At 47.0% G+C, this 23,213-nt stretch overlaps 1 protein-coding gene across 1 annotated transcript; it reads left to right on the top strand.

The window, feature by feature from the left end:
- Positions 1 to 1,147: 1,147 nt before the first annotated feature.
- TGFBI (transforming growth factor beta induced) lies at positions 1,148 to 22,853 on the top strand. The gene is made up of 17 exons (XM_064387851.1): positions 1,148 to 1,279; positions 5,417 to 5,515; positions 12,040 to 12,104; positions 13,089 to 13,246; positions 14,187 to 14,351; positions 15,028 to 15,174; positions 15,861 to 16,002; positions 16,560 to 16,772; positions 16,914 to 17,051; positions 17,291 to 17,436; positions 17,599 to 17,735; positions 18,247 to 18,377; positions 20,233 to 20,357; positions 21,223 to 21,325; positions 21,523 to 21,602; positions 21,971 to 21,995; positions 22,150 to 22,853. The coding sequence occupies exons 1-17, from the start codon at positions 1,170 to 1,172 to the stop codon at positions 22,203 to 22,205; spliced, it is 2,040 nt and encodes a 679-aa protein (XP_064243921.1). The 5' UTR covers positions 1,148 to 1,169; the 3' UTR covers positions 22,206 to 22,853.
- Positions 22,854 to 23,213: the final 360 nt, after the last annotated feature.

Here is a 23,213-nt window from a genome sequence, read left to right as displayed (position 1 = left end):
CCAGGCAGATTTAGGGAGGAAAGAATCCTTTGACTTTGATGTCAGTCCAGTCAGAGCAAATCCTTTACAAACACTGGGATGCTGCAGTGAATCATAGAATCACACAAAGTTTTGGTTTGGAAGGAACTTCCAAGCTCATCTTGTTCCAACCTCCTGCCATGGACAGGGACGCCTTCCACTGTCCCAGGTTGCTCCAAGCCCATCCAGCCTGGCCCTGGACACTCCCAGGGATGGGGCATCTACAGCTTCTCTGGGCAACCTCACAGAGAATTTCTTCTTAATATCAACTCTAAACCTCTCCCCTTTTAGTTTAAAACCTTTGTCCCAACACTACCTACCCATAGAAAAAGTCGCTCTCTTTCTTAGGTACTGTTAGAGTCTCTAAGGTCTCCCTGAAGCTTCTCTTCTCCAGACTGAACACCCCCAACTTTCTCAGCCTAAGACCTCCTGCTTTCATTTGGTTTGGTATAAAAGCAACAAGAAACCTCTTGCCAAGGGTGACCCCTGCCAGTGCTGGAAGCGGCTGGGAGCGGGGTGACACCAGGAGGCACCGAGGGGACCTGGGGAGGCAGCGCGGGTGACATTCCCGCGGCGTGGGCAGGGCTGGGCTGAAAGCAGGGGCATCACCGAGGGGTTTATATATTAATATTATATTTATTATTTTATAATATATAAAGTCACAGAGGGACTGGAGCGGGTGGGACACCGGGAGCGTGGCACTGCACCCACCCGCTCTGAGTCCCGACTGCGGGCAGGATGGAGGCAAAAGTCCGGATTAAAAAGAAATTGAAGATGAAACGCTGCTCTGGGAAGGGGGGTATAAAACATCCCTGTCTGCTTCCCCGCGCACCGCGGCGGCTCTGCGGAGCACGGACGGAGCCAAGTGCGGGAAGACGGAGGGATGGAAGGGCGGGTGGGCGGACGGAGGGACGGGTGGATGCCCTCGGCGGGGGGCGGCCCCTCTCCCCTCTCCCCTCTCCCCTCCCCTCCCTCCGTGCCGGGCCGGGCCGGGCCGGGCGGCTCCGCTCCCCCCGCGGGGCCGCTCCCGCCCCCGCTCCGCCGCCGCATTTAACGGGGCTCGCTGCCGCCGGCCCGTCCCGTCCTGTGCCGTGCCGTGCCGGTCCGTGCCGTGCCGGTCCGTGCCGTGCCGGTCCGTGCCGTGCCCGGCCATGGCGCGCCCGCTGCCGCTGCTGCTGCTGGCGCTCGGGCTCGCCGCCGCCGCCAAGTCCCCGTACCAGCAGGTCCTGCAGCACAGCCGGCTCCGCGGCCGGCAGCACGGGTAAGGGAGGCAGGGAGCGGGGAAAAGCTCTTTTAAAGCCTTTTCCCCCTCGCTCGGCAGGGTCCCGGGGTCTTTGTGCGGGCGCGGAGCAGGGGCGTGCGGAGCTCTCTCGGTCACCACTGCTTTCATCTCCTTCTCTTTCATGCCCTGGTAACCTTTTTTCTTTTTCTGTAACTTTTCCCCCTTTCCATCACGAAACTTAGTATTGCAGATGTCAGTTCAGACCCTCCAATGCTTCTTAATCAGTTCATCCCTGTTAAGGAAAAAGGGGATAAAAATCCCTAGATTTTGAGCCACTAAAGATTTTGTGGAAAGAGTTCTCGCTTTTATAAATTTGTAAGAAAAAAAACCCCTTCAATGTCTCTGTGCACTCAGCACCAACTTACTCTTTGACTGGAAACCTCAGCTAGTGTTGGAAGTTTTCTTGGCAAAAATAATCACTAATTTACTAATAAACCTTACAAGATAAGATCTGTGGAAAAATGTATGTAGACCTCTCTTGCTTGATACACAGCCGGTTATAGAGTGAGTACTTTGAGTCTTCATTAATAGGCAGAAAACTAACCCAATGTTAATAGTTGTTCCCACTGTTTTTAAAGTTTATTAAGAATTAGGAATGGTGAAAGGATAAAAGATCTTTCAGCTGGCTTCCATCTCTCGAGATGGTGACAGTGATTGAGTTGATGCTTCTGTTTAACTGCATTGCTGGAAGCAGGGTCATGAAATGCTTTAAATTAAAAAAACTCCCAAGATTTAAATATTGCAATTTGATACATTCTCTGGCAGGGATCTAGGTCAGGATTTATGACAAGGGATGTGCTGTTTGTATGCCTGACCAGGGACACAATCCAACAGGCAAATTCTGAGCTGATATTTATTTGTAATGGGTCAATAATGCCAGAATTGCAGTGATTTATGTAGAAATACAGTGAATCTTGTTCACCATCTCTGTGCCATGTGAAACTAAGTAAATAGCTCTGCTGATAGCCCTGAGATTGAAGTTTGCTCAGGGTGAATAAGTTGTGCCAGTCCTGGTGTAAAGCAGTGCACTCAGCTCTGCAGAGAGAAGCTTGTTACGTTACTCCCTGCACAATTCCCAGAGGCACTGGGTAAGATGTGACTCTGGTCCACTCTGGTGCCTGAGATCTTTGGAAGACACGAGGAACTGGAATGCCAGAACTTCCATCTGAGTTGAGATAAACCCGGTGTAGCTGACCACAGCTCTTTGCTCACTGCTCCCATTGTGATGGAGAGAGTGATTTTTACCGAGCTAACTTTTGAACATACACGGAATTTTGAGCGTTGATAAATGATGTGCCAAAGAGATACAGCAGCACAAAACCAGCCAAAAGCCTCCTGGATGTGGGGTGTGTTGTGTTGCTTTGCAGGAGCCAGCTCCAGAGGGGTGTGCAACCAGGACTGCCACCCTTTGCTGTGAGCATCCCCCACACCATCAATGCCCCCATTGAGCCGAGAGCGAGTTGGGAGGCAGAGCTTGGCTCTACAGCAAAACTTGTACGTCTTAATTAACTTTTTTAAAAATGAACCAGCTCAAGTCAGTGAGAGGAGCTGAAAAGTGCATAAGGAATGTTAGCATTTGAAGATGAAAATGTAGAGTGCTGTTCCCAAACCCAGCCAGGTTTGTGGGCACAACGTGATGCTGGGGAGCACCATGGCCACAGCCATTGCAGGTATCTGGGGCTGTGCATTAACTCCTGCTTTTCTCAGCCTCTTGCCAAGGGCAGCCCCTGTCCCAGCAGCTCCCAGCTGCTGCTGCCAAGCAAAAGGCTTTGGCTGAAGGGGAACAATAGGCAGTTTTATCCTGGAGTCAGCGCGGCTGGCTGGGAACGGCATGGCAGAGGTGATGAACTCCAACGAGGAGAGGGAAGAGTGTTGACAAATTCATTTTAAGCCAGACTGGGCAGGGAACCAGAACATGCAATGCAGGGAGCCGCTACTACAGCGTGCCTGCGGGAATCATTGATAACACAGTCCTGAGCGGGGGTTTTTCCACACTGAGGAAAAACTGGAAAGAAGTTTTCCCCCATAAGTCAGGGAGGGAGGAGCAGCCCCACAGAGCTGCAGTCCCAGGCAGGGAGGAAGGAGCAAGGCAGTTAAGTACTGTCCTGGAGGCACAAGGGTTTTCTTGGCAGGCTGCTCCTGGAGATGTGGGAGAAGTGATCAAACAAGTCCTTCAGTAGCCAGGCTTGTCAAGATGAATATTAGAGGGATTGTCCACTGCCGTCAGCCAGATGCTAAAATCGAGGCAAGGTTTGGAATTTCGATGTAATTGGAACCATATTTTGGCACGGCAGGGCCGGGTGGCCAAGGTGGGCTGAGTCAGAGAGCACAGACGTCTCTCTAAGTGATGATTTGGCTTGGAAGTTGCTGAGTCTGGGCCAGTTTGCACCAGCTGAAAGTTTGGTTTTGTGATTTCTAACTTTTTTTCAGTAGGTTCTCACTCCTTGTTCCCTGCCTTGTGTATAGAAACTGAATGAAATCCTTTCATGAAGAAACAAGCTGCCATTACTGGATGTGGCAGCCATAAGGGAAACGATGAGCTGAGCCTCCCCAGGTCCCGCGGGTCCTCTCTTTCCCCTCGGGGCAGGCAGGATGAAGGTGCCTGGGACACGCAGGGTCGGATGCTGCCTCCCCAGGCCCTGCAGCAGCCGCACAACAAAGGCTCATTGAAGGCAAGCCAGGCTCCCGCGGAGGCTGGCACTGGAGTCAGCCAGCTATAGGAGACCCTCAGGTTAATTCATGCTAATGATGGCAGGCTGGCCCGCTCTGGGATGCCGCTGAAAAGCAAGCACGGCCACAGGAGGACTTGGTGGTTGGGCTGCAAGCTCTGCTTTTGTTCCTTTTGGGGGGCGAGCGGGCAGCGCCTCGGTCAGACACAGCGGGACACAGGCTGCTGCCTGTTCTCCTGACCTTCACAAGAGCATCTCCAGACCCCAGCTGGAGTTTCGTTTGTGCAAATGAAAAATCTGCCTTGGACAGCACAGAGCACTTCTGACAGGCTGAAGTGATGATTTATGTGTTTTGCTTAATTATCTGTTTTCCCTTCATCTGCTTGGCAGCCAATACTGTGCCAACTTTTAGTGATGCTGCTGCAACTGGGACCTGGTGGTGGTGGTGGGAATCCAGCCTCAGCTGGGCTAAGCATCCTCAGCTTGCTTGAGCATTTGCTACACCTCTGGTCAAGCCCAGAGGCAGTTGATGACCTTGCAACCCAGATCCATAAATCATATCTTTTGTGCTGACCATGTGTTCCTACACACGTGGCCAGGGCTGCTGGCCACAAACCACAGAGCTGGTGAGCCAGGCAGAGCAGGGAAGTGCTGTGCTGGCCAAACCAGCAGCAAAGAACCTCCCAGCTCCAGCTTGACCACATCTCTGCTCACGGTCATACCACTTCTTAGAAAGCTGCAGGGCAGCAGTCAGCGCTCAGCAGGATTACTCACACATGGATCACCAACCACCACGTTTTTTTGCTGAGCAGGAGCTTTTGGTACCTTATGAGCTGGTGCAGCCCCTCTTGATCTGTGCTGTCATATCTGGTGTGTTGAAACAGGGGAGGGCAGTGCCACTGCTCCTTTTCCCCTCATTCAGCTCCTTTTCCCCTCAAGTCCAGAATTTGCTGAGTCTATCATATAGCCAAAGTTCTGGGTTTGTTGCAAGTCGTAGACTGATAAATATCTGTTTTATTTTTTTATATGTCCTAGACAATAAAATAATGGTTTCTTTTGCAAGGATTTGTATCCTTGCATAATTTCCTGGGTTTTAGCTGAGTTTTGAAGTAGCTGTTCACCATGGAAATTCTGACCAAAGGATTTTGACTTGATTTCTTTATGTTTTGGTGAGAGGTGGAACATGGAAAAAAGTCAAGAATTTGTACTCAGTGAAGAAAGAGATGCTCTGGCAGAGTCAAGAGAGATCTCTTTCACTGCTTCCTCCATTTCATGATAATCATTGTAGGCCTGAATTGAGCAAGTTGACTTGCAGCTCTCAAGGTTTCCTCCCTTGCCATCCCAGCAGGGCTTTTCAGGCGCTGTCAGGTGGGGTCTGGCTCCGTGTTGGGGTCAGCATTGGCAGGAGGGAGGCTTACAGGACCCTCTTGTTCTCTGTTCCCTGCAGCCCCAACGTGTGCGCGGTGCAGAAGCTGATCGGCACCAACAGGAAATATTTCACCAACTGCAAGCAGTGGTACCAGAGGAAGATCTGTGGGAAGTCCACGTAAGTCCCTGAGTGCCAGGGTGTCCCCAAAGACCCCGTTGTGGAGGGGGGTGCTGGGTGGCAGAAGCAGACAAGCAGATGTGGGATGTCAGAGCCCATGGTGTGTGTGTCACGTGTGTCCGTGTTAAAAATTGTTTTAGCTTTTTACCCCCTAAGAAATATTTGTTTTTCTAAAACACTCTGATGTTAAGAATGGAAAGTGCCATGTAAACATAAACCCTGATGGTTTATTCTAATTGCATTTCTATATATACTTCTATAGCTCTCTGTGCTGTAATGAAGTGTGGGCCAGATGTTTTCTAGTACTGTCTGTCTCCATGAGAGGCTCAATGCTGCCTAGATTTGAGAAATAAAAAAGGGAAAAAAAGGCCAGCCCAGAGCTGATGGATATTGGAGAGAATGTAAAATTCATCTCCATCTGTTTGCTTTGGAAGGGAAAACAAATAAAAGGAAAGAGGTGTCAGCTTTAGCCAACACTCTCTGACTCCACCAGGAAAGTTAATCAGACTTGCAGGCCAATTCCACGTCTAACATTGCAAACAATAATATTCAAGTAGCTGTTGCATGAAGAATCTGTGTGAGCAGCCTCGGGACATTCTTTTGAAAGATGCAGTCAGCAGATAATTAAGGCTATGCATGCTTGACTTTCTGCCAGGCTGTAGAGCAGGAGCAGAGAATCTTTTTCCTTGCTGTAGTCCAGGCTGGGCTTTTGGACTCCTTTGCTGGCCCACAGCATGGACCATCCCAACACCCAGGGTCAGTGCAAAGATTCCCTGAGCTGTGGGATCAGAGCTCTGGGTCAGGTCTCATCCTGGATCTGCAGGGTCAAAAACAGAGAGAAGAAAATCATCTCACTTGTTTCCCTTATGGCTCGGTATAAATTGTAATTAGATCTACAGCAACACGGTGTTCTTCCCTGCAGATTTGGGTTGCCATCACTGGTTTAGCTGTGACACCTGGCTGTCAGGATTCATGTGTGCTGTTGGTGTGGGGAGGAGGGAAGCAAACCAGGAGTCATGGCTGTGCACAGCTTTTGGCCTTTCATTGTACTTCACATGAATTTGCCCTAAGGAGGAAAATTCTGTCCTTCAGGCAGATGTATTGCTGGCTGTACCATGTAGTGTGCCTGTACCATTGTTTTCCTTATGTCCAGTTGTCTTTTCAGAAAAAGAAAAAAAAAAAAAAAAGAAGAAGCAATATTGTAAAAGCAAGCAACCACATCCCCTCCCATTTAATTCTACAAACAAAATTTTGGGCAGGCTTAGCTTGGGTGATTAGAGTTCAGGCTGTCATCTTGGCTGAATAATGGTGCTTCTTGACACGGAAAGGACAAGGTTATGGCATAGCAATATGGTCTCATCATTGCCTTTCCTGATAACAGAGTAGCTCAGTATGTCTCCAAAGAAAACACTACTCAGCTGTGGATGTGGGAGAGTTTTGCTGCTCTGGTCACTGAAAGACAAAGCAGTCCAGCCATGGATTTCTTTAGCTCTGAAGCAAGTGAGAAACTAACCTTACATAAACCAAGTGTGCAGCTGTATTTGGCACAGACAAACTCATGCACTTATCTAGAGGAGGAGGTGGAATAACTGGGATCTGGCAGTATTTCATGGTTTCATTTGAGGAGAACTCTTTCATTTGGGGTGAACTCTTCTACCTCATTTTCTCTGCTTTTACCCAAGTGTCTCACCCAGTGATGCATCACTGAGAGAAAAGCACACAGACCATTAACCTGCCTGTTAACCTATGAGGTAATCTTTCCATTATCCACAGAATTTGCTCACTATTCTTTGCTTTACATCATCTCCACAATGGGTGTTATTGTCTTCTCCCAGTCCTTCCTGAGCCTGGGCCCTGCTTTCTCCTTTAGCAGTGCTGGTGCAGAACAAAGGACACGTGCCTTGACTCAGATTTTCCAGGGGACCCTGGGACAGCTCTGATTACAAATGTTTGCTTGTGATGGCTCCCACTGGACGTGCTGTGCCTGGCATATGGAAGCAATCAGGAGTCATTTGGGCTCTAAAGGACAGGATGCATTATGCTGTAGCAGTCACATTCCTACAGCAGTGTCAGGAGTCTGATGCTGTGCTCAGGTGTCAGAGCCCAGGAGATCAGGTGGGCCCAGCTGATGGTGCTCAGCATGAACCTCCAAACTGGCCCCTCCTGTTGGACTGAGCTGGTCCTTGAGAGGTTTCGAGAATACCCTTAAATCCTAGGAAAAAATCAGGATTTGGCACATTTATCATAAGTGGGTGGATCCTTTGCTTGGGATCTGTAGTCAGCTGTTTCCCCCTAAAGTTTTGTGGGTGGTCCTCTCATATGCAGAGGGATCCCCCATCAGCCCCAGGGGATGGTGGAGCTGCATAAGCATGGTCACTTTCTCCTCCTCCTGAAAGGTTTTGCCCACCTGAGAACACCAGTCCTGGGGAGGAGACACTTGAGCCATCTCATCTACTTCACATTTGACCTGGCTGTTTTCCTCTGTATTTGCTTAAAGGGTCACTGGTGCCAGAAGCTGTATGCGTGTTGCAGGTGAAAATCCCTGGCTCTAGGACAATAGGTTTGACTGCTTTGGTTTCTTTCCTTTTCCTGCTCTGAGCACCTTTTCAAACAGATAGTGGGAGGGAGGTCAGTGAGGGAGCAGGAACTGCTGAGGAGCGAAGCTGAGCTCCTGCAGAGCTGGCTGTGAGCAGAGAAATTCATCCCTCAGCAAGGAAGGCAGAACAGTTGCTGCACACCTGCAGCATAACCTCACTCCTTGTGGCAGGGTCACATCCTGCTTCAGGAGGCTTGCAGTGACTGGAGCAGCAAGGAAAGCCAGCCTGAAAACCACAGCTGTGCTTGGGCTGTAGCCGTGGCTCAGTGTGCCTCACCTTTGGGTGCTGCTCAGGCACTGGGGAGCAGCAGGTGCCATGCTGGGCTCCTCTTTGTTTGGCTGCTGGCACAAACAAAGTGTTTACACCTCACTGGGGACACTGGGGGCTTTCTATATCTGATGCTTGGGAGGCATTTTCTGGCCCACAGAGGTGGAGTAACTCCAGTGGGGCTGTTTGTGTGCAACGGAAATTTTAATTCATGCACCAGAAGAAGACTTCTACCTATTTATCTCTCTTTATCTGCTTTTTTTTTTTTAATTTGTTTTTCTCTACTCACACAGTATTGGCTCACACAGTTACAGAGAAATTAGATAGAGGATTTATGTAGAGTTTTTATCTTCGCTGATGAAATGAGATAAGATAGTTGGCAAGAAGTCAGACACTGCTTTGATTTCAAGGAGGGCTGAGACAAAAGTGTTTTGGTAATTAGGTAACTTTCCACTGTTGGTTATTCCAAAGTCAAAGAAGTAGTTCATTCAGAGTATATTTTCACCATTTTGCCTGTGTATTTTATATTTTTCTCCTTTCCTTGTGCACTGGACTCATTCTTCCAGAACTGGGGTTGCAGTGGAACACATCTCCACACACTGTTTCGTCTTGAGGATGAAGACAACTCATAAATTTTGGTTTTGATTATTTTTTGAGGAATAACCCATTAATGGATTCCTTTTTTTCCCTTTTAAATTAACTTTCCTTTTTTCATGTGTGTTGTACTTTCCCCAGTTTAGAAAAAAATTACTGGCATTTATTTTACAAAAACAAAACATATGGGCTTTATTACAGGAAATTATTACAAATGGATCTTTTTCACTAATATATGCCTAAGCTTATTTTTATTACCTTGAAAAATGCACTTTAAATTTAATTTCAGCTCCTAAGAATGCAACAGCAGTGGAACAATGACTAATAAAAACCTAAACTAAAGGAGCTTGCTTCTGCAGGCAGACACAAATAGACATTAAAGAAATAGTGTTTCAAAACCAGAGGCAAAAAAACTATAGATTTGACTTGAAATTACTCATTGAGGAGGTCAGGAAATTGTGGCTGAGGCATTGCAGAGTGGATGACAAATGCTCTTTGTGTGAGGGCAGTGCTGCCCTAACCCACAGCATCCGCCGTGTCCCGGTGCATGGGCTGGGCCAGAGCAGGCAGCAGAAACAGGGATAGCCTGGGCAGTTCCAGAGGCTTCTGTGCAGAGCCCACGGTGTGGAGAGTGGCTGGGAGGTGCTCAGGGGAAGTTCTCCTCCCTGGGCAGCAGAGTGTGGCTCAGCCAGCTGCAGCAGGACGTGCCCAGAGCAGCCTCCCTGCCCCGGGGATGTGGGGGAAGGCAGCCCTGAGATGCAGAGCATCCTTCAGGCACAGCTCTGCTGCTCCTCTCCGAGGACTGGAGGTGGCTGCAGGACCAGCTGGGGACATGCCCTGGGGCCACCCTGAGCAGCCCCTTCAATGGTGCCTTTGGGTGGTCTTTTGTTTCCACCTGGTCCACCAGCCATGGGACACCAAATGCCTGAAGCTGTGTTTTATAACCCTCATCTCTGGCTCCTTGTAGGTGCCAGCCCTTGGCTGAGCACCTCAGTGTTCTCTGTGTTCCTCTGGCCTTTGCAGCAGTTTGCCAGAGCTCAGGGTGGTGATGTGCCAGACACACTCCAGGTGATGCTGGAGGCCACCTTCAGTGGGAGAGTGAGACAGGGACTTGAGGGAGTCCCTGCCCAAGTGGAGCAGGCCCCGTTTCTGCCTTGGTGCTTCTTGCCATGAGCTTCCTTTGCTGCTGGAGATGCCCACAAATGCTGTGAAAAGCAGGAGGTGCAGTCATAGAATCACAGAATGGTTTGGCTGGGAAGGGGCTTTAAGCACCACCCAGTTCCACCCCCCTGCCATGGGCAGGGACATTTGACCAGGTATCTGAGCCTTCCCAGTGCCCTCCCCTCCTGGCAGGCACCAGGGGCACTCTGAGCCAGTGTGCCTCAGGCTGTGTGCATCCATGTCCTGCCCCTTTGGAGCAGCTCATTAATCTCCAACTGATCTATAAGTAAAGCTTTTAAAGCCTTCGTCAGCACTTTGGAATGATTTCTCTTTAATCAGCTCTTCATCTTTGATTACAGGTCTGAACCAAGGGAACTGTCTAGACTGGATTTAGTTTCTAGGGTGAAAAAAAGCAAAATTGGAGGTAGGGGAGGGAAGTGGTGGGGGAAGAAAGTGTGTGTTTCCAATGAACACGAGACAGGGGGGCTGGGAAAGCAGAGCAGCAGGGTGTTAAGATCTCCAGTAGTCAAAGGAAGGGATTGCTTTAGGCAAAGTCTTTCCCACATGGAATATATAATGTCTAGACAATCAGTCTGGGTTTGGATTGTAATTCTCTTAGGAAACCATGACACAGAATTTATTTGCTTCTGTCACACAAAAGCAGGTATTTGTTTCACTTTCTGGCTCTTAATTACCCTGAAGAATTCCCTATTAAACCCCAGGCATTTCTACTGTTTGTTAAAATGATGACAAATATCTGAAGCTGGAGGATTTTCCTCTCTCTTTGGATGAGTGTGCTGACCCTCAGCAATACAGCATCCTACTTGTCTCAAATTCAGCTGGGAGCACAGAGGAAATGTTTGTCTTTGGGAGGAACACCTATTCCCTGGCTCTCTCAGCCCATCAATCAGGTGGCCTTGTTACTTTCACACCAAGCATAGAGCAGGACGTGAAAGAATCCCCTGGGAAAAATAAGCAGGCAACTTCTGGATTGATCTTTTTTCTCTTTTCCTTTTTTTTTTTTTTTTTTTTTTTTTTCTTCTCCTTCTTAATATCAAGCCATGTTCCCTCAAATGGCCACCTTTGAGAATCAGATGATTGTTTCCATTGAGCTGCAGATGCTGGATGCAGTTTTCAGGCAGCTCTTGCTTATTTAGGGTCTTCAGATTGTCAGGACAGCCCAGGATGATGCCTCTGGCCCCCTTGGTTTTACAGGGGGAAAGTGCTGCCATCAGAAGGATATGCTGCTCTGAGGCTGCTCCCAGGGACACAGCTGTGCTGTGGTGCTGCCCGGGCTGCCTGTGGATGCACATCCACCACTGGTGGAATTTCTCCTTGCAGAGCTGTTCCCAAGTCCTTGTGCCAATGCACCTATCTGAGAACAGGGTTTTCTCTTCCCTCCAGGTCTGTCTTGTGGGTTTTACTATAAGTTAGCAAATAATTTCTGGTGGTGGACAGACACAGGGTGAAATGAGAGGGAAATGCTTGGCTGGTTTGGTCAAACAGCCACAGTGGAGCTGCGGGTGTTGCCTGAGCAGTGATGAGATGTGACAGCAGCAGTCAACCAAGGAGATCCCCAAATCCCATGGGAAATGTGCCCAGATGAACCAGCACTGGCAGTCTTGTTGGGACTGTGGAATCAGTTTTCATCCACGGTTTCTATAAAGTCTCCTGGAAAATGTATTTTTGAAAAGAAATTGTGTCTGCTTTTGTTCTGTGGAGAAATTGGCAACATGCAGCCCTGAAGGAGATAAATGTGTGGTTAGTCTTTTGTTGAAGTCTTTATTTCTAATGAAGAGTCTGCTTGGAAACATCCCCAATATGGATAGACCCAGAATGTTATCAAACAGAGAAAAAGCTGTGAGACACTGCTGGTTAATCTGCTGTATCCATCTCTTATTGCAGAGTAATCAGTTACGAGTGCTGTCCTGGATATGAAAAAGTTCCTGGAGAAAAAGGCTGCCCAGCTGGTAAAAATATGTTTGACATTTTTTAGACTTCTTAAAATTATACAGCTGCCTAGTAAAGGGAAATGTTAGAAAATTGCCCAAAGTGGATTTGATTTTTTGCAATTTCTGCACAATATTGCCGTGAACAAGTCCAAAATGGACTCGGTGGAGCACCAGCCAAGAGTCAGATCAGCTCCAAAGCATGCTAAATGTTCCAGACAACTTAGAACCTTGGATGTAATTGAACTTAATCGAGCATGGGAAGGCCATAGGGAACTACTTATTCCAGCAAGTAATATATCTGTATTGGAAAGTCAATTCAGAGGAATGAAAGTAATAGCCAGCTCTGCCAATCTCTGCTCATTTTTATTTTCATAGATTCATAGAGTGGTTTGTACTGGAAGGAAACTTAAAGATCATCTGGTTCCAACCCCTGCCATGGGCAGGGACATCTTCTACTAAACCAGGTTACTCCAAGCCCCATCCAAACTGGCCTTGAACATTTTAGCAAGCATGGGGTTAGCAAACTTTTATTTAGGAGAAAATACAGTTGATATTGGGGGGATTGATTGATATTGGGCAATTAAGAAAGCCATATTCTACTTTTGCTTTCGGAACACTTCCACAAAAGTCTGATGGATCCAAATTAATCACATGGGCTGTTGCACATGGTCAGTGGACACTGAGACCAGCAGCGTCCAACACCAAATCCCAAAAGCCTGAATACAAACAGGATTGGCTGAAAGCAATCAATATCTTTGCTTGCCTAAATCACATTTGTATAAATGCAGAATAAGTCGTTCAAACTTGCAAGAATACAGTAGATCCTGGATTACTGTTGTAATTGAGGGTGAAGCTGTCAGGCTATGATTATTTATTATCTAATTATTGAACAGACACCAATCCCCTGGTGTGCTTCATTTCCCAGCGTTCTCACCAGCTATGCTTTAACTCAGCCAGAAGGAGTAATGATGTTTTTGTGAACTTAACCTTCTCTTCTTTCAGCTCTGCCACTTTCCAACATCTATGAAACCCTGGGAGTAGTTGGGTCTGCCACCACACAGCTCTACTCCGACCGCTCCAACCTAAGGCCAGAAATCGAAGGACCTGGAAGTTTTACTATTTTTGCTCCCAGCAATGAGGCCTGGGCATCCTTGTCTGCTGTAAGATAATTCCTCTGCTTCCTCCTCTTCCACTCATTTTCCCTAGTGGAGATCCAGCTCTGAGGGGTCTGGCAGGATAGGTATAGTACTGATAGAGGAAGGACTGTGGATTTCCAGGATGGTTTTCATTGCACTGGTCCATCAGCTCCAGAGCTTTCTGAAGGATCCCTTCACCAGAGAGATGTGGATGTAGAAATCCCCTCACTCTGTTTTCCCTGCCTGTTGCCATTAGGGATTGAACTGAAACCTACAGCAAGAAGCTTCCCATCCCTTACCAGTTTTCTTGTTGACCCTTACATCGCCATTCTGGTTGTTCTTAATTTGTACAAATAGCCAGTCCCAGAGGGAGCCTCAGTAATTCCCACATGACTGTGTCCCATGCTCAATTAGATACACATCCCTTTACAGTCATTTTGATTTTCTCCTTCCATGACTTGTGATATTTCCACTCCTGGAGTGGTCACTGCTGTCCTGCTGCTGCTCCCATCCCAGTCGAGCATCCCTGTGAACAAGAGCACTACCAGGGCAGGGAGAGGGGATATTTATGGGTCCTACCACTGCTAAGCCTCTGCCCCAAATGCCCCAGCAGAGCCCCTTGCAGGGATGATGCTGTTGGGAAGGATCTTTTAGTGTATTTGTCAGTGGCCCTTTTGCCTTCCTGCTCATTTCAATGCAATGATCCCACTCTGGAGCAATCATCCCTTTGTGTGCCGAGGACTGGGTGTCAGAGCTCTTGGCTGCTTTTGTATGGCAAAAGATAAAGATTTGAGAAAGCTGAGCTCTTAATTTACACAAATGGCATGAGGCTGAATGAATCACTTAATATTCATGCCCACACCCCCACCTTGGGAGCACCCTGGGAGCAGCCAGACCTCCTGGTACTCTCTAACAGATGCCTAATTGCACTCAGTACTGAAGAATTGATTTTTCTGGTTTTCAGGAAACTCTGGATTCCTTAGTGAGCAACGTTAACATTGAGCTGCTCAATGCCCTCCGCTACCACATGGTGGACAAACGGGTCCTCACAGACGACCTGAAACACGGCACCACGCTCAACTCCATGTACCAGAACCTGCCCATCCAGATCCACCACTATCCCAACGGGGTAAGGCCCTCACAGAGCCACGCTGGCTCAGGCTGGGAGGGACCACAGTGGGTCACCTGGTCCGACCTCCCCGCTCAAGCAGGGTCATCCCAGAGCCCATGGCACAGGATTGTGTCCACACAGTTCTGGATGTTTCCAGTGAGGGAGGGCCCAGACCCTCTCAGGGCAGCTTGTTCCAGTGCATGCTCACCTGCAGTAAAGTTCTTTCTCATATTAAACCTACCCACAGCAGGCTTGCTTTCCAGCTGTCTTGCAGCTCCTGCACTGTCCTGGGACCTCCAGGACTCTGTATGCTTAGGTTGACAGCTATTGAATTAAGATACATACTATGAAGGAGTTTGAAAATTATATTTTTAAACAGATGGTTTCCTCAATGCTGTTTCAGCCCATGCTGCTGTGTAACTCTGCTTGCCCAAGTATTGGTTCTGCCTAATTTTCTTAGTCTTGAGGGTAGAAAAAACCACTGATGATTTTCAAAGCTCTTTAAACTTTAAATATTTCAAACATTCTTGATAGAACATTCTCACTTTTGGTGGGTATTTTAAGGAAATAGAATTCCTGCTCTTGCTGACTCAAAATGCTCACTGCATTTGAAATAGAAATAGAAAAGCAGCAGAGGCTGCTTTACCTTCTGGTTTTAGTGCATGTAACACCCCATGGGCCTTTCCCTCTGCAGATTGTGACTGTGAACTGTGCCAGGCTGCTGAAAGCTGACCACCACGCCACCAACGGAGTGGTTCATGTCATCGACAAAGTCATTGCCACCACCACCAACACCATCCAGCAGATCATTGAGACTGAGGACAGCCTGGAAACCCTCCGGGTCAGTCAGCACACGGCTGCTCCAGGTCTCCTTAAAGATGCTCAGGCAGCCCACCCCCCATGAATTGTCCTGAAGAGCTTTGCCAGTGTCTTGGGCTGTGACCCTGGAGCTGCTGATGAAATCCTTGCACCAATGTAGCTCATTTTGATTTAGGAAGAGAAGTGCTTGCTATCAGTGCAAGTAGGGTTTTATAACAATAATTGTCACCCTTCTATGGCTGCTCAGAAAACAGAGACTGAGTCTGTCTCCTCACTCTTATAGGGGAGTCTTAGCCTTAGGAGATATTAACTGTTCCAATTTGATGTGTCCTGATTTATTTGCCTTGGTATCTGTCAAATTAAGGAAAATGCACAGGGGATTTGCAGTTAGCCAGATGTGGGTTCTGATCTGAATTATTCACTGGAAGTACTGTGAGCCTTTCCAGGCATATCTGGGAATTTGAACTAGCTCTCAGTCTTGCCAAAAAAAGGGGCTCTTGTACTCAAATTTCTGGAACACCAGAGAACCATGGTGCTGGGTCAAATTTATAAAGGGACCAAAGTGCTGAATGAAGCTATTCAGGATTTTTTGTAAGTCCTCTGAAATTATAAAAGCCTTAATAAGTCTGTCCAGTGTCCCTGGACAAAGTTTCTGACCCTTGTATTCTGGCTGAATGTGTTTTTCCCTCTCTCCTTATTTTTGTGAAGACTGCTGTGGCTGCATCTGACCTCAGCAGCTTGCTGGAAAGTGAAGGCCAGTACACACTCCTGGCTCCCACCAACGAGGCCTTTGAGAAGATCCCACGAGAAACACTGAACAGGATCCTGGGAGACCCAGAAGCCCTGAGGGGTAAGTGCTTGTTTACTGAGGCCATTGAGAGACTGAAGAGTATTTTTCAGTCCTTCTAAATTTTTTCTCAAGGACAAGTCAACAGCTTCTTGGTACACTCTGACAATAGCTGCAGTGAACAGATGGGACAGAGTCCATCTTTTTGACCTGGACAGCCCAGCTCCCTTTGGTTGGAGATGTGTAGACATGGCAGGAGTGGCATCCAGATATGGATGAGGGAGTTGAAGCAGTCTCTTTTCTGAGTTTTCTTTATCACTTTTTGAGGTGGTGATTTCTATTGATCCAGCAAGATGCAAGAAAAGTAAAATCCAATCAATGTAACTTCCCCTGACAAGTGAGTTGAGTACCCACATGAAACCTTTTGAAGTTGGCAAAAGTGTATAAAAAGTGACTCTTTTTAGTAATTTTATTTCACAGGCTGTGGAATGGAAATCAGCTCAATTTAAAATGACTGCATTTTGTGGAGTACACCCTGGCCATGGAACAGGATCCCTGAAAGCTGCAATACTTACACAGCTGGTCTTTGCAGCTCAGTAAGGCACTCTTCTCTCTCACAGACCTGCTGAACCATCACATCCTGAAGTCAGCCATGTGTGCTGAGGCCATCATTGCTGGCCTGACCATGGAGACCCTGGAAGGAACCACCTTGGACGTGGGCTGCAGCGGGGAAGAGCTGACCCTCAACGGGAGGCCCATCATTGCCAACAAGGACGTCCTGGCAACCAACGGCGTTGTGCATTTTGTCAATGAGCTGCTGATCCCAGACTCAGGTACTGCTGCCTCTCTGCAGTGTTCTTTCTGCTGCCTGTCTTTTGTCTGTTTTGCCAAGGAAATCCTGGATTTAGAGGGCATATCCATGATGAGTGGATAACCTTTAATGCAAGGTTACTATGTGTTGTTTCTCTTTTCAGCTAAGACTGTGTTTGAGTTGGCGCAAGAATCTGAAGTTTCCAAGTCTACAGACCTTTTCAGACAAGCTGGGCTCAGTTCTCATCTAACTGGCAGTGAGCGAGTGACCCTCCTTGCCCCAGTGAATAATGTGTTCAAAGGTAAACCAGGGATTAAATCTCTTCCTTCCATCAGTTTGCGCCACAGATCTCCTTCAAACAGTTTTCAGCCAAATTTCAGTGCACAAGTATGCAAATCCTCTCTCAAATGCCTCGAGGCAGTGGCATCCAGGTTTACAATTCAAAACTGATGTGGATAATGCTCTGTATTTGAATGGTTTTTAGTGTCTCAATAGCCATTTTAAGTGAATCACTGGTTCTTTCCACACTTTCTGCTGCAGATGGACTCCCTGTTATTGACAGCAACATGAGAAACTTGCTTCTGAACCACATTGTTAAAGACCAGCTCTCCTCTAAATATCTGTATCATGGGCAGAAACTGCAGACCCTGGGGGACAAGGAGCTGAGAGTTTTTGTGTACCGCAATGTGAGTCCTTTGTTTGTGCTGTGCTCCAGGGCTGGGTGGTGTTCAGTGTTCTGATGTGCAGCTATCGTGTAAAAAGGGGAAGTGAGCACTGTGGAAAGCACCAGCATCTCTCTTTTGAAGCATATTCTAATGAAGCCTTCTTTTCTGTGATTGTGTTTGCAGAACCTGTGCATTGAGAACGCCTGCATTGCTGCCCATGACAAGAGGGGAAGGTTTGGGACCCTCTTTAGTGTGGACAAAATGCTGACTCCTCCGACTGGCTCCGTGATGGATGTTCTCAAGGCAGACCATCGCTTCAGGTGACCTTTCTGCTCTTCCCCAGTGCCAGTTAGAATCAGAAAAGCTGCCAAAGCAGTTTCTATTTATTATGGGTCATAGTCATGACAATGTATATGTTTTTTAGCATAGAAAAGTCATCCAAAAGCATGGTCTCTCTAAATTATAGGGGGTGAAAATTCAAATAACGCTCAATCAACTGTGAGCCAAGAGTAAGTGGTTTCCCTAATACCACAAGAATCTGGCTCTGAAGCCATCTCTGCCCATCAGATCCGCTGCAGCCAGACCTCTCTGACTCCCCATACCCTCTGGTCCCCATGGAGTCAGCACTCCCAGGTTGCTTTGCCACTTTTCAGATGTTCTGGTTGGACCCCACAGGCTCATTTCCTCCCTACTCACCATTTTGGCTATTTGACTTGCTGCACCCCAGCAGGATTTCACAGTTGTAACTCCCCAGCTCTCTCTTGAGCCCAGCACTCATCTGACCAGTGAAGTGGTTTGCAGTGAAGCATTTGATGCATGTTTGCTTTGCAGTACCTTGGTGGCTGCAATCCAGTCTGCAGGGCTGACAGAGAACCTGAACAGGCCGGGAACCTTCACGGTGTTTGCTCCCACAAACGAAGCTTTCCAAGCCATGCCCCAGGGGGAGCTCAACAAGCTGCTGGGTGAGCATCTCCAGAACATTTGGGTGATGAGCTGCTGTGTGTGACTGCTGTGATTCCGGGAAGAATGGCCAAATTTCTCTGTTAATCTCATTCCTTGGCTCTGTCTTTTGGAAGCATGAGCTTCCTACCCAACGGAGTTGTATGAGCAGAAGCTGAGGATGCAGAGAGTGGCACTGAATTCCAAAAGTGGGGTTTATACTGCCTGTGTTCTTTGTAGTGTGTGTCACAAACTCACTGTGACTTCTAATTTGGCTGTAGTGGTGGTCTAAGTGAGATAACTCCCAGATATTTCTAAAAGAACCAGTGAGGGCCCTGCCTTTTTCAGGGATGAAAGAAGTGAGAATGTGACTCTTGACCACACAGGATCAGGGTGTCTGCAGTAAATTTTGCAAAGAGAAGACATAATCCACATACAGCCTCAAGTTACACTGTATGAAATTTAAGTAATAAAAGGCTGTGGCTGTTTCTCCTTCTCCATGTACATGGACAAAGCAGGAGGTCCAGTCTAATCCAGGGAAGGCACCATTCCAGCTCAGACAAAGACCAGTATCCTGAAAAGCAAAGGCATGCAGGCTGGGTGTGGAAAAAAGCACGGGAATGTTTAATAACTCCCTTCTGGATAAGCAGCATGATCTTTTATTTTGTTCATGTTGAGAACTGGTTGTGGCTGGAAACAATGTCAGGTATTTGAATGTAATGTCTTCTTGTCATTAAAACCGAGCCAAACATTGACATCATAATTTGGGAAGCATCTGCCCATGGTAGCTGGTTATCCTTTTAAGTGCAGGGATGAGGAAGCAGTAATATCAGTCCAGTCTTATGCTTAACATATAAATATTTCAAAAGTGTTTTGCAGCCATTGCAAATGGCTGCAGGAATGAAGATTCCCAGATGCAGACACTTCAGATGTTCTCTTCTCACACAAATGTTTAGCTTATGCCTCTGATGAAGAAGTGGATTGTGCTGGTGAGGATGTGCAGAGTGAACTGTGGCCACCATAAGGAAAACCATAATGGAAAAACACTTGCATACAATCTTTGAAAGCATTGAAAGAAAAAGCCCCCTTGCTGAGGGAGCTGCTCTGTGCATGGAGACCACCTTTGCACTAGCTGTCTGTGGGGCTTGTCAGTGACTCTGTCTGTCTGTGGGGCTTGTGTCCTCTGAAGGAGAAGATGGAGAAGTGCTACTGGCCCAAGCTGCACACCTCACCACCTCTTCTGGAAAATAGAAGGTGCAGGGAAAGCACCTTATCTTCCTAAAATTTGTTTCAAAGCAGGGCTGTATGAGTAGAGACTCAGTGGGGCGGTATCAGGGCATCAGTCCATGAGACATTAGTGTCACTTCTCCTGCACTTTTCCCCTTCCTACCCAGCTGTGAGGATTGTTGCCAAGTGACACTGGCCTTGGTGACATTTGAAAATACCAGAATGCCCTATCTGCTTCCTTATTTCACATGGGTCTTTCCCCACCCCATCCCAGACTTCCTTGAGAAGTGAAAGCAGCAAGAGAAGCAGGTTCATTCCCAGAAGCAGGTTCTCACTTGGAACACTCAGAGAATGAGGGATGAAAACCCAAGAAAGAGAGAATTCATGTGTAGGGCAGGCTTGGTAGGTACCAAGGTGGGACACTGGGAGAGTGTCTTTCTGGATTTGGGAACCTGATCTGCCGGGCAGGAACAGGCTCAATGCCCTAATTAGGTCCCTTTGCCTGCTTTTCAGTTTTGGTTTATTTTTTCAATTGTTTCTTCACACTTCCAGGAAATTATGGTGTTTTCCAAGTAATTCCATTCCAGCCTGTGAAATATGGGAAGCAAGTGCTGGTGCTGGTTTACAGATGTAAATGGTTTTTTCCCCCAGGTAATGCCAAGGAGCTTGCCAACATCCTCAAGTTCCACGTGGCTGACGAGATCCTGGTGAGCGGCGCGGTCACTGCCCTGGTGAGGCTGAAATCCATGCAGGGGGACAAACTGGAAGTCAGCATGGTGAGTCACCTCAGATGGGCTTCTGGGGTCAGCAGGGCTGCCCAGTGTTGGGTTGTCCATGTCATGGACCAAGGCATGTCTGTGCTCCTTTGGGTGGTGTGGGATCCATGGTCCCACCCGTGTTTTCTGGGCTCTACTGGAGGGACTGTTGCCATTGCTCAATTCCACAAGCTGGAAGAATGAAATGTGGTTTGCCTCAGCTTTCTCCCCAGAAGACCAGTTGTGAATGATTTCCAGGAGCTGCTATAAATTTAACCCTGAGTCATGGGGGGGGGGGAAACATAAATAAATGAAATGAATAGGTTGTTCAGCTAACGTATCGTTTTGTGTAATGAAAATGATCTCTGCATGAGCTCCCTTAGCACAGCAGAGTTTATTTAGATATATAATTTCATTTCAAAAACTCTACACTACATAAGGGAATGCAGAATCCTCTACTGAGGAAAAAAAATACTTCAGAAAATAAGCAATCTATGCACTCTATGCATAAGAAAACAGGACAAAAATGGAAGGGACTGTTTCTAGGTGCACTGAATGGCCAATGTGCACCCTGGACTCTTCCCATGTCCAGTCCTGCTCTGCCCTCTCCTGATCCCATCTCCACAGCCATCCTGCTGGTGGATGTGCTGTGCTGCCATGGCACAGCATTCTCAGCCAGTTGCACTGAGGAAGTCCAAAGCCTCCCAGCCATTCCAGGGCAAACTGCTCAGGCTATAATTTGTCTTTATATTCTCCTTAATTGGCAAGAGGAATTCCTTCAACCATCCAGTAAACGAATGAATGCAAAGTGAAGGGTTTTTCTAGTAACATTGAATGACAGAAGATTCTCATTTTCTATTTTTTAATTTTTTCTTTCACTGAACAGAAGAACAACGTAATACATATCAACAAGGAGCCTGTTGCTGAAAGCGATATCATGGCCACAAATGGTGTCGTTTATGCTGTGAATTCTGTCTTACAGCCACAGGGTAGGTCCACGGAGAGAAATGTCCAGAGCACCTTGTTACAGCAAAACTGCTTTGGGAGGGACTGGGGACATGGGGGAATTGCTTCAGTTTGGTGAGGAGAGATTAGTCTGTAGTGGGATTTTCAGCAGAAAATAGTGGAAGGAAGCAGCCTGCATGCTCTGACAAGTATTTCAATGCTCTCAATGTCCCACCCTTAGCTTCAAGGCCACAAGAAAGAGGTGATGAGCCTGCAGATCCCGCATTAGAAATCTTCAAACAGGCATCTGCATTATCCAAGGTAAAAACCTCACACTGCAGAACTGCTGAAATTGCATTTTGGTAATAATTATTGGAAGATCATGTCACATTCATATGGCTGGCTACCAAGGAAAGTGAGTGCATGTGTTTCATGGAATGATCCATCCTCTGGTCTTGCATGATTTAATAATATAAGAAATAATAATACATTTTGCAACACAAAGCTTCAGTTTGCAGCACACTGTGAAAGTAACCTTGGCATGGTACTATTATATATCAGCTTCCAGTAATGAAGAGTCATCCATCCATAGCTTTTGGAGACCAAGGATAACTACATTGACATACAAACTGTTCTTGTGGCTGTTGGAGTGTTGCATTTATGCAAACCTGCGCTTTCTTCCCATGCAGGTTTCTCAGAGGAATCCTCGACTAGGTAAAACAACTTCTCTAATTTCCATTGTGTCCCCCCATCCCTTAAAGAGGTTTCTCCTGTTCTCTTGCTCTAAGCAAGATGTAGCATGACTGGGAGGAGAGGGGCAGGGGGTGCTTTGTGTGTGCCCACCCAACTTTGCTCTTCTCCCTGGCAGCCCCCGTGTACTCCCGGATACTGGCGAGGATGAAGGAGAACTCGGGGGGATTCTGAGCCCATCGTGAGCAGCCACAAGTCAGCGCCTCCATCCCATCCACTCCAGCTGACAGCTGAAGAGAAGGACAGAACCTTTTCAAAAACCAAATGCCACCCTTAAATTTATTTTTCTTTGCAATGAAACGGATAGAAGAAATGAAAAGCCATATATATGTATATATTTTAAGACCATTTTTATTTGGTTTTGACTTCCCAGACCAATTAAATATTTTGAGTTTTTTTGTTTGTTTTGTTTAATTTTTGTTTTGTTTCTTTTTTAAATAAAATTATTCTCCAACTTTCAATGTTTTGGGCTTGATAGGTACATCCAAGGGCCTTTTATTTTTTAAACAAGCATGTCCTTCCTTCTTCCCTTGGATTTTAAAAGTCTTCCATGAAATTCTGATCTGCAGGCTTTTAACAAAATTCTCTCCATTGACATTGAGAAAATTGCAGTTATAAGCTATGGTTTGAAGTATTAATTTTTTTTTTTACTGGGGTCTTTTTTTTGTGCCTATGGGTTATAACTGTGCTGCATTTTGTTTATGAGATTTGAAATGAGAGTTCTCCCTGGCTGAAGCCTTCCAGTAAATGATTAATTTTTAATAATGGTTGTTTTTTAATAAAAATTAAAAATAAAATCAAAAATATAAATATGAAAAGTGATGACAGTGCTTGGTTGGGTTTTTGCTTGGTTTGAATTGCCTGAGGGCACCAGGTGATCAAACCTGAGCACTGGGAATGAGGGGAATCAGATTTGGCTGGATCAACATTGATAGGCCTAATAGTTACTTGAGTGGAAGGGAAGAGCATTTCTCCTCTCTGATCCTGGTCTGCCATCATTTTTTGCTGGTGCTTTCATGAGCAGTCACTATCACTCTCCAAGGAGCACAGGGCAGCCATGCACATCCTTCCAGCCACCTTTGCTGGCAGCTGGAGCTCAGTGCCACATTCTGTGCTGCCAACAGCATTTACTGCCCATCGTGGCTTTAGATTTTCTCCCTGGTCGTTATTACCTTGGTGAAA

The sequence above is a fragment of the Passer domesticus genome, chromosome 13 (assembly GCF_036417665.1).
Source record: "Passer domesticus isolate bPasDom1 chromosome 13, bPasDom1.hap1, whole genome shotgun sequence".
NCBI classification, from domain to species: domain Eukaryota; kingdom Metazoa; phylum Chordata; class Aves; order Passeriformes; family Passeridae; genus Passer; species Passer domesticus.
The sequence above is the reverse complement of the archived record's forward strand: the minus strand, read 5'-3'. Positions and strand labels throughout refer to the sequence as shown.